This window comes from Lutzomyia longipalpis, chromosome 1 (assembly GCF_024334085.1).
Source record: "Lutzomyia longipalpis isolate SR_M1_2022 chromosome 1, ASM2433408v1".
In the NCBI taxonomy this organism is placed as follows: Eukaryota; Metazoa; Arthropoda; class Insecta; order Diptera; family Psychodidae; genus Lutzomyia; species Lutzomyia longipalpis.
Genome location: NC_074707.1, coordinates 36,542,149 through 36,553,547, shown reverse-complemented (window position 1 = coordinate 36,553,547; position 11,399 = coordinate 36,542,149). Strand labels below are relative to the sequence as shown.

At 35.9% G+C, this 11,399-nt stretch overlaps 1 protein-coding gene across 1 annotated transcript; it reads left to right on the top strand.

Moving 5' to 3' along the window:
• The first annotated feature begins 4,212 nt into the window (after positions 1–4,212).
• On the top strand, positions 4,213–11,077 carry LOC129787085 (transient receptor potential channel pyrexia-like). The gene is made up of 9 exons (XM_055822392.1): positions 4,213–4,294; positions 4,967–5,171; positions 5,249–5,401; positions 5,510–5,910; positions 6,928–7,197; positions 7,267–7,431; positions 8,557–8,638; positions 10,611–10,841; positions 10,949–11,077. The coding sequence occupies exons 2-9, from the start codon at positions 5,123–5,125 to the stop codon at positions 10,981–10,983; spliced, it is 1,386 nt and encodes a 461-aa protein (XP_055678367.1). The 5' UTR covers positions 4,213–4,294; positions 4,967–5,122; the 3' UTR covers positions 10,984–11,077.
• The last annotated feature ends 322 nt before the right edge of the window (positions 11,078–11,399 follow it).

Sequence of the window (11,399 nt, the reverse complement as noted above, 5' to 3'; positions counted from 1 at the left end):
CCAACATAAACACACATATTGCTTTCGAAATACTGTAGGTAATGTTAGATAACATTTCAGTGCTTTGGTGGATCGCGCAAAGAGATCTACGCGAGGATGAGTTGTACCCGGAGGACCAGGTGTGGCAGTGTGTTCATCTTCTCGCTGGAAGCACAAAATGATGAAGTGAAACATCGTGTCCTCACCATCGATAGTGATCAACATCGCGTACCTCTCTTGGTGAGGTGTGAATTTCTCTAACTACGACTCTCACTTACATTTGGCTACATTGGCTGTTCCAATGAGAATGCCCGCGATCCCCATCTTCATCCCACTCTGCTGGCGGTGTGAACTGCCTGACATTCACATTATGTGCTTTAATTGATCTTTTCATTTGGATGGAAGTGACTCTCTTGTCCTTGCTCGCAACTTGCTGGCAAGAATATCTAGCACGCGGATGTTAACTCTAGATTATCATACAATTTCCCATTAAAATGAATATAGTGGCAATAAAGAAGGGTATAGAACAAAGATCGCGAACGTAACTCATCCTCCAAGCAATTACCTTTTGCTATTTTTAAAATGAAAAAAAAAAAGAAGAAAATATGTTCTATTGCCATTTTAAAGTGGGAATTTGATTAACAAACGCGATATACATATTCTCCTTTAATTGGGGCATCATTTGCATATTATTTTGATAGATAAGCCACGAGTGATGAGAGGTTGCTGCCTAATTATTCAATTTGTAAGACCATTTGAACACTTTATTTTTCACCAAATAAGCTTATTTGCATATAAAAACAAGAGAAGAGAACATACAGCAAACAAGACACATTTTTCGTGCATTTTGGCAAAGGGGTTGGTCATTTGCGGAAGAGATGCACATTGCGAAAATTAAAGGAGTTTATAAAATGCTTAAAGGAACAAAGGAAAGGATATTAACGGAAATATTGAGAAATTATGAAGTAAAAGATATTTGACTCCATTTCTCATAAGAAAATTATGTTGTGATCTCTAGGTTGCAATTTTTAAAGTACAATAAAATATCTTCTTATGCTCATTTAATCCTAATTCGTGTTAGAAAAAATTAAAAATTTAAATATCTCAGAATCAAGCAAAGGTACGACAATTTTTGCACTGAATATCCCCTGAAATGTTTAAGGAACCATCAGAAGAATCACCTTGTGTTTATTTTTTTGAAAAATCTCGCCTCCATCTGCGATATTAAAATCTTTTTCCCACAAAAATCTCACACACGATTTGCATGTAGGTATTTAAATTATATAAACATCACTGTCATACTGGGTGGAAGATGAATTACATTTTTTTGTGCACCTCACCTACCACCATACAATCATAATGCCAGGAATCAATGTGCTAAATCACCCGAGCGATCGTAAGTCTTTTTGCCTCGATGGAATTTGATGAGAAAGTTTGCATTTAATCATCATTTACCATTTGCGGGTATTCAAGGAAACCCTCCCAGGTGCAAAATGAATAAGAATTCATTAAGGCGAAGACGCGCAAAGACATAAGAATTTGCTCTGCATTGTCCGCCCCAACACAATTGATGGCAATTTGCATAATGAAGATCGACGAAAGGCCTCACCGAGAAGACTTTTACATTTATACAATTTTGCAATATTCCTTTTGTTATATGAAAAGAACATTAGACCCTATTGCAGAATATTTTCTGAAGCTTTCGGGATTTGCACCTGTTTATTTTTTTTAAGGAAGTTTGTCAAGAGAATTTCAAAATAGGCTAAAGCCCTATCTCTTGGTGATCAAACTTCCTTCTCAAAATGCGATTGCAATAAAAGTTTTGTGTTTTATTTCCACTCTCGCGCCATAAAAATGAACTTTCTGCATTTTAATTCGCACAAAAAGTCTTGCATCACATTGCATAAGGTGGAGGGACATTTGAAAGGGGGAAAAAGTGCAATTTTATTAATTGTTATGTTTTAAAAAGAAATACACAAGAGCAAGAAAAAATGCATAAAAGTAAAACTCTTTCAACATGAGGTTTTATCTTGCATAAATATTCGTTGAAAATTTCAATTTTCTTTTCAGTAAGTCAGATTTTTTTTATTTAAAAATAATTGTTAAAGGCAATAGAATTTTTTATTAGTATTTGTAAAAAAAAACATGCTTGATAATTATTTTTAATCATTCAAAGGGTTAGCAAGTACGAAAGGAGACGCCTAGTATTACCAGGCGTCTCCACTTGCTGAAATAACGTGGAAGTATTAAAATTCAATTTTCTTCGTTAATTCTCTAATTAATTCTTGAATTCTATCTCAAATCTTATAAATTATCTTATCTGGAGGTATCAAAAGACGACGTCCCGTAACTACTTGACGCCTCCGCTTTAGATAAAGCTTTCTACATATTTTTTCTAACAATTTTATGCTAATTTTTATAATAAATTTAGGTCATCCCTAAGCTAAATCTTAAGCAAACCATTCCTTTTACGCACTAAAATTTAATTATATACCGGCAGAGCCAAAAGAATAGGAGGAGGTCTCCTTTTCTCTTTAGACAGTCAATAAATCAATCTCTTCATCGCTCAATTATTTCGCGTAAATTTCAAATATTTCCCACAGCGTTTCTTGGCGACCTCAGAAATCGCACACAATCTATCGCACGTCAGCGTACCTTAAAGTGCAGCTCCAATTTATCGTGTGCTCGCGAATATGAATTTCAATATATTGTTTGAAATGAGCCAGTCATACGCGCGGTGTCGTCACATAAAAGCAGGTCGTTTTAGCTGGAAAGAGACGTCTTGTATACGCTTTTCGTGTAAAATCTTTGTAATAATTTCATTCACTTTGGGTTATAAGCTTTGGAAAAACGCCATTCTCCATCTCACTCCGTGAGGGAATTTTCTGCGCATATATGAGCGCGATCTGTGAATCGCACACACTCAGGCTTTTGTCTTAATTCGATAAAATCTCGGGCATTATATGTAAATTTCAGCACTGGCATTGTTCTTATATATATTAAAGTGACTTGAATGCAATTTTAACATTTGCAGCTATTACACCAGCTAATCGTCTTCCAATCGTGAGGAAGCACCATAGCGAAGACATTCACTGGATGCATACATAATTTTTGCATAAAAGCTCTATTGATCGGGATTTATTAAATATCGCCAATCCTCGGGGCGGATTTTCATGTTGAAGCTCTTTAGTGTATGAAAATAAAGCCACTGATCCACCCCTTGAATGGACATTGGAAATGCTGGTTTAACCTCCTGGGCTTCCCGAGTGTGGCTTCCACATAAAAACTCAGCTGGAAATAAATCTCAGCATGAAATGCGTCTGGCGATGGAGCGCAGCATAGTTTGAAACGTATTCTCACGATCCATTTCGAGTGCATCGTGTTCGCGTTTGTGTTTTAATATCGCCACTAATGAATAATTTGACATCTCAAAAGCGATTAGAACGGATTTAACGACGACGACTTCATCGATTGCAACACCTTTTCTTCACATAAAACCTCGACCATATAGTGTGCAAGATGCAACGTTTGCAAAGCCATCCAAAGTATCTCTCCCTTCCAATTATATGTACATAGGTACACTATGCTTGCTGCTTATGCTATTCTCAACATGCCATCTCACTCAGCCCTCCTTCCCCACCTCTTCATGCCGAATCGCAATTTATTCACTCTCGGCGCGATCTTGAAAAGCTCCACGAGCTTTTCGCATATTTTTATCGCATCCAATAGAATCCCATTACTCAAGAAGGCTAAATGTCACTGCCAGAAAAGCCATCTTGCGTGAGCAATTGATCATTTATCAGACGCGCATCTTGAGATTTTGCTGCCGATTGATTAATTAAATTAACTTTTTTTTACTTCACAACATGTCTTCAGACGCAATACAATTGATACGTGATTCTTGATTTCCTTCAGCAACCATAAACTAACCGATTATATTGGTGAATTAATTACGTATATTTTTGTCCAAAAAGGTGCTTCAATATGACCTCTTTCTAGGACATCTTCGCTTTATGCTGTAGCAATTACAATCAAATGTAATTGCTTGCCTGGTATGCTTTGCGCACATTGAGATAAATTCTCTACATAAGGCAATAACATTCCATAGCATGGATTTGGAAAATCTTCTGTGAGGATCTTTAGTCTGTAATTAACATTTGAAAGTGACAAATTTATCGCATAGATTGGCAAAGAAGTTTACCTGAGAAAATGTAGAATTTGGTATTTCAGTGGAAGATTGTTTATTTGATAGAGGTTCTTGGGTGCTGCCACTGAGCTTAAAGTGTTTGTGCTCTAAGGTCACTAGGTTGTCAAGGTAATTTATGGACTAAAAGGTAAAATAAAATTATGGAGTAGATTTTTGTAATAAAATGTGCAAGATTTTCTAATTTTATAGAGATGGGAAATTTTTCAAGAACATTCAGCCCTTCAATACTTTTGAATAGTTATTATTATAAAAACGTAGGTACAAATAAGTTTCAGATTAATGCATCCAAAAAATTATTTTCTTAAAACATCAATATTATGTTTATGCTCTAGTTTAATTTCTGATTTAAAAGGCATTTCAAAAATTAGTGAAAAGTATTTTTTTTACAAAGACTGCTATCTCAAGAGGTGCTACCACAAATAATTATTTTATCTAATTTTTTGACCAACCACAATTTGTTTCCTTTCTTTACAAAACCACAAATTCATTATCAATTTATTAAACGTAAAATACTCACTCTTTATCATTTAATTCGAGCGTTTTGCTTATTGCTAGTTAACTTCTTTACGAGTAAAGACACGCGAAAAATGGAATTCTTTGAATTTGTCGAAGAAAATCCTCAGCATTTGAATAAATTAAGTGAAGACGAATGTGCTGTGTATGGGGAATTGTGGGTGGCAACACTTGAGAAAGATTTTGCTAAGGTCTTTTGGCATCTTTTGGCAGCGCTTGGCAATCACCATAAACGAGGATTGATAAAAAAAATTCTTTATCTCACAGTTCCACCGAGTTGTCCATTCAAGTGGTGCTTGCGCAAAATTCATAAACAAAATTATAGTGATTGGGCGACCCCCCGGAGGAGCTTCTGATGTGGATGGACATCTAATTGGCCAGAGTCTGTGTCACTGGGCTGCAATTTGCAATTCCAAGGAGATAATGAGGCATCTTCTGGACCTCGGCGGCGATCTCGGTAAAATGTCAATGGGTACGGCATGGGTCTTGTGAGCAAATAGCCACATATTGCACATTATGCTTGCCTCTAATGGAAGAAACATTTCACAGAAATTGATGCCACCAACATGAGGCATACCGAAAAGGAATCTGTCTTCCAATTAATCATGGCCCATTTTAGTGATTCTCGCCAATTTCTCACTCATGTCCTCACTGAGAGAATTCATGTTCGCGAGAAGGAGAATGACTTTGAGTTCACTTTAGGTCAGATCTATGTAGCATCCTATCTATATAAATGCTTATTTAATCATCTCCGCAGATATCGATCTCTAAATCATTTTCCCACCATCATTTCCTTATTTCGTATTATAGATTTCTCCATTCTCACCCCAAATTGTTGCCGGGAAATGAGCGTGCTGGAGGCCATCGTGAACTCCACGAGTGACATTCCCAGTGATGAGTACGAACTGCTAAAACACCCACTAATTGTGTCCTTTCTCACGTGCAAGTGGAAGCACTACCGTACCTTCTTCTTCCTCCTAGTCCTCCTTCACCTGTCTTTCGTGCTAACAATCTCAAGTGGTGCGATCTTGGCCACAAAGTCGTCCCACAAGGAATTTCACAATGACACTCTCCGGAGGAATTTTACCCAATTACCTCAACTGAGTGATGATTTTCAGCGACATTTCAACCACACGATGCTTCAAGTGAAAATACTCAATGCGATTTCGATCTTTCTGGCCATTCTTCTACTCCTACACGCCATCATTCAGGTATATAACAGCATATCCAGGTGAGAGGGAACAAGAGGGCTTCTGAGGTATTTTATTTGAAGTGTTTGAGACTTGAGATGTTGCATTTGGTGTCAAGGAGGGTTAATCAATTTAATCAACTTGACGATTTCATTGGACGCCTACACAACTGATTTTTTGAAAATTTTCTTAAAGAAATTCTTTTTTTAGATTCTTTTTGTTGTTATAAAATTAGTTAGGGTTTGAAATGTTAGAAGATAAATTTTGCAACTAAATTTTTATGAAACTATTATACTTTTCGATTAAAAAAAAGTAGAATGTTATATTACTTGTGTCGCAAAACTTTCGAATTTATTTAAGGTCTTCATCAAACTTTTAATATATATAAAATATAAAGAGAGACTGAATGGAAAACTTATTTTTTATTCTAATTTTTTTAAAATTATTTCTTTAATTTGTTTTTATTTAACCTGAAAAAAAAATTTAAAAAATTTTACATTTTGTCTCATTTTTCAGTTAGAATTTTAGCAACATCCTCTCTCAAAAATTAAACCGTTAAAAATAATTTCACGTGCACTTCAAGATTTTCTCAAAAAATGTTCTTTTTTATAAGAATAATTATAGCCAAAAAATTCTAAATAATTTTTCAATAATTTTCCCAAACAAAGTGACCTTTCAAATAAATTTTAAAAATACTATTTTGAAAAAAAAAATAAATAAAAGTCTCCCTTAAAGCATGTAAATTTCACAGCATGTGAGGACGTGATAGAGTGAAAGTGCATGTTATGTGCATTGAAGAAGAAACCTCACGTTGACACCTTCCATGAAATGGTGGTAGAAGATGCAGAAAATAAAGGTCAAATGCAGAGTTGAATTACTCGGTGTGTCTGCCGGCAAAATATCACCGATAGAGCCACTCTTCTTCATCCCGCCAGAGTGTGTTGAGCGGAATGAGGAAAAATCTCATTGGATGTGGCAATTAATGCGATTGCGTGCCCGATTGCACAATCAAACATAATATGAATATTTTCTTTGCAGGCGACTTCCATCCCACTCGCAAAGTTGATTTGGGAATTTGAAGTGATGCTGAACCTCATCACAGCCCCCCTGGCCATTGTAACGTGCGGTTTGGTAATTAGGTACGCCTCGAGGGAGGATTTCTTTGGGCCCGATCACCGATGGATCTTCCACATGATGAGCTCCGTGATCCTCCCTGCGTGGGTGAATCTCATGCTGCTCGTTGGGAGGTTCCCGCGTCTTGGGTGCTACAGTCTCATGTTCACCACGGTGCTCAGGAACTTCTTGAAAGTAAGGCGGATCGCTAGACATGAAGGAAAAGCTCTCTTGTTGAACACAAAAAAAATCATTTCTTTGCAGGTCATGATCTCCTTTGTCTTCCTCATAATTGGCTTCGCCCTCAGCTTCCTACTGATGTTTCCACACTCGCAATTCTTCAGTGATCCCACGCAAGCTACAATGCGGACAATCGTCATGATGCTGGGCGAATTTGATTACACTTCCACCTTTTCTCAAGAACATAATGTGATTCCGTCGATTTTGCTCAAATGATGCTGTTCATTTTTCACGTCGCATCTCTTTTATCTCGCGCGAGGATTTACCGCGGAGAAATCACGATCGCATTTCGAAAGGTCGAGTTAAGTTTGAAAATTGCGAAAAGAAATGGGAGAGACAGCATCTAAAGCCAAATATCTTTCCTAAAGATCAATTTCGAGGGGTTTCAAGCAAAAGCCCTCAAGGATTTTAATTCTAAATTTCACGAAGCTAATTTTTCTGACTTATTCTAACATTCTTTTTAATTTAATCTAATCTGTTCGTGTCATACAGTTTATTCTAAAGCTTCAACTTAAAATGAAATCTTTAAAGACCTTTCAAAAAATTTATTTAGTGGTCAACATTGCAAAAGAGACTGTTCTTCTTCACTGACAAATAACTTTTGCACAATAAGGGCAAAAGGTATTGCATCAAACAATTAACGTTAATTTTCTAAACAAAATATTATGTATATTATGTATAAAACAATGTGACCTTCCTAAGACTAAAGCCATCTTTTAGATGAGATGCCGCTCTAGTGAAAAAAATCTTTTGAAAGAGATTTACTTCAATTTCAACGTCCAAACAAATACCCATTCACTTTTCGAAGTCATCTTCCTCAATTTAGCTATAACAACATAATGAATGTTATTGAGCCCCTCGAAATGCAATGGAATTCTGTGTGAGGTTGTTGGCAAGAAGGTAAAAAAAAAAGCTGAATCTCACGAAATGGGAAGTTATTGCAGAAGAATATTGATATCGATTTCCTCAGAAAGATCGGCAAAATTTCATTGAGATCGTTTGGAAAGATGATGAATCTGCTTGTACTATTGCCCTTCTTGCAAAAGGAATTTCTTGTGGGGTTTTAAATTTTTCAGCGTGTGCACACCGTGGCTTCCTCGAACTCTTACTTAATCACCACGAGGCTATAAGGCATTCACTTGGGGATCCCTGTGCGCGGTAAATTTTATTATATGGGGAGTATTTGAGTGAGGATGATTTTATAAAATTCTGCAAAATATTTGCCAAGAGATGCATGAAAAATGAACAGCTCGATCGCGGTGGAGTCTCTCAAAATGCACTCAATCACTTAAGTAAATTCACTCACTGTTCCAGTATTTCATCATCGGTACGTCACGACTTATATTTCTGATTTTCATCATTTCATGCTCCATCATTTTGATGAACCTAACTCAAGGTGAGTTTACTTTGCTTCGGGAATATTATTACATAAAATTTCTCACTCTCACCGCTCGCGCGACATTTTACCTCCATATTTTTCCATCTTTTGCTCCCCTTAATTGACGAGATATTTAGCATTTGGTTATATGCATGGCGAGAGATGCCAATTAGCAAGTTCCATCTTGAGAGATGCTAAGCACTTTTTTTCATCATCATCATCTTCCACAGCCTCCATCGAAATAGACTCAATTTTAGAGGACTCACTATGTGTGCTGTGAGAGCTGCAACATGACCTCCACAAATATTGGTCGCGCTACATTTATCCATCTAATAAATCTCCTCCTCGCCGAAATGTGACTTTCGCATCGTCAACAAGTGAACCAGTTTCAATGTAATTAATGACGCGAGGCATTTCGGTGTCCCATCAATTGGCCATTAGAATTGTTGTGCCTGTGTGTTAGCAAAAGACGCAGCTGCTTCGTGCAGTTTTGCAATCTCCGCGGATGGAGATCATCGCGGACCTTGATTCCGTTCGTGGCTAAAGCTCACTCATTCAAATGAGCTCTGCGCACAAATCGAGCCTCCTCTCACTATAAATCGCAATTAGTCCAATACATCCAATATAATATCGTTTGAGGGGATCTTGAGAGCATTATTGAGACAAATTCCTATGCTCTGTGGTCATAAAGACCTTTTTTTCAAGAATTTGTATTTTTGGTCAAGGAATAAAAATGATCATAATAATTTATTAGCTCTAAGTAAGGGGTAAAAATACATAAAGAATGCAAAGCCGAAAGTTGCTAAAATTCGAAATATTTCAAGAATATTCGTAAATATTTCAATATAGGCCCAATTTGACGATTATTCTCAGCATTCAAAGAATCTTTCCAAAAACCCTAAGAAAATCTTGATTACGTTAATATTACAAAAAAAATAAAAGAAAAATAAATAGTTTAAATTTATACCATTTACTCTAGCTTAGAGAAAAAATTCAGCACAATTTGATTGAAATCGTTTATAGGTTCATAGTTGTGTTAAATATTTAAAAAAAAAAAAAAAGAAATTTTCTTTGAGTTTATTTAACAAGTATTTAAGGTTTATTATTTGGAATTTTCTAATAATTTTTTTTGTTTAGGAAAAAAATCTATAACTTTTACTCTAATCGAATCCATTTGACTTTAATGAAAATAAGAACTTTTTATGCTATTTTTTTTAGCCCTTTAGTCAACAAAGTAAATTCGAATGTACTAAATGGGTACAAAACTGGGTTAATTTTTTCTTAATTTAAAGCTCATTTAAAATAATTGCTAAATAAAAATCTCTTCATCGTGTTAACTAATCCAAACCCAACCCAGCTGTAATCTATAAAATTATCTTGAAAATAAATTCCAAATAACTGCTGGTTAGAAAATATTAGTCTCTGACTAATTAAGCAATTACACAGTGTTGAGTTAGAAGAAATCAAAAAAAAATCTTCCTATTAAGAAACTTGATAAAATTAACACTGCTCTACAGAGTTAGTGATATAATTTAATGGAAATGTTTGCGACTCTGCGTGATTCTTTAAGCACAAAAACCACCTTCAATCACCAAAGATATTTTCATTATGTAGCCGCAATGACATATTTTTTGCTACTAACTCACTATAAAAATCTCGCAATATTTGAAAGTTATGGATTCTGCATTCACTCAGTTTGATCTTTTTGAATGTATTTACAATTTATTAAAGAGTGTCGTGATGCTGCTGAAGAGACGAAACTATGTTGCTCGAAGGGGCAAAAGTAAAACAAAAAAAAACGTTACGATATCAATTCAATTCCGAGCACGAGCGCAACTTAAGAGTCTCTCTTTCGCGGATTCTTGTGCACATTGCAGACTGTCTTCTGCATGAGAATGCACTTTACTTTCCATATTGCAAATAAACATGGCGTGAGTTGTACCAACAAATCATATTTCTTATGCTTTTTTTACCACCATCACCCCGGAAGGTATTGCCGTAAACGACATAAAGTTGCTACATGAGATCAGCCAGGAGATTCGGTTGGAGAAAGAAACGCGATTTCTCTGTGAGCTTGAGGGCGTCTTCAGTCATAGTTTTGTCACGGGGCAACCTCTGTTGCGGAAACTCAAGAGACGCATCTTCGACAATGGCACCCAAATCACGTATCTCACTGTCAATAGGAAGACCAACTCCCAAGGCCTCACCACGAGTCTCTACGGTAATTGATGATCACCTCCATTTAGCTCTCACCCAAAGCAATTGGATTTTGGTGGAGGCACAGCTAAAAAAATTTTAAGGAGTGAAAAATAAAATCTCATTTTACAGATAAATTGCTAAAGAGCCATCGGAGCCTAAAGTGAGACGTGCACTGGCAAAAAAAAAACACGAAACACACCAAGAAATTTTCTGAATATGAATGAAATAAAACGAACTGGCAGAGAATTATTTGAGATACATTTTACGTGGTTTTTTTTCTTAAATGGAGCAAATGGAGTATTCATGAAATTACCATAATTAACTTGTACACAAATTACAAAAGACCTCTCATCTCATGTCATTGATATTCTTATTTTTAAGCACGTTAAATTGCTGTGTTGCTCAAAACCCTCAAAACTCATTTTAGGCACGCTAATAAGATTGCTTTTTTTTTTAACGAAGTCTTTGGTAAGCATACATACAGAGAAAATAATTCTTGTAAAATATAGTTTTGATTTAAGTGATTGGTTTTCCATAAAATACGTCCAGGATACGAAAGAATTTTTCCAGCTAGAAGCTT

What these genes read in the sequence shown, in the direction of transcription:
- LOC129787085 (XM_055822392.1), top strand. Translation starts at nt 5,123, where the DNA reads ATGAGGCATCTTCTGGACCTCGGCGGCGATCTCGGTAAAATGTCAATG. An exon ending in TGACTTTGAGTTCACTTTAG is followed by an intron (nt 5,402 to 5,509) that starts GTCAGATCTATG and finishes TTCGTATTATAG; the next exon opens with ATTTCTCCATTCTCACCCCA. An exon ending in TTTGATGAACCTAACTCAAG is followed by an intron (nt 8,639 to 10,610) that starts GTGAGTTTACTT and finishes TCACCCCGGAAG; the next exon opens with GTATTGCCGTAAACGACATA.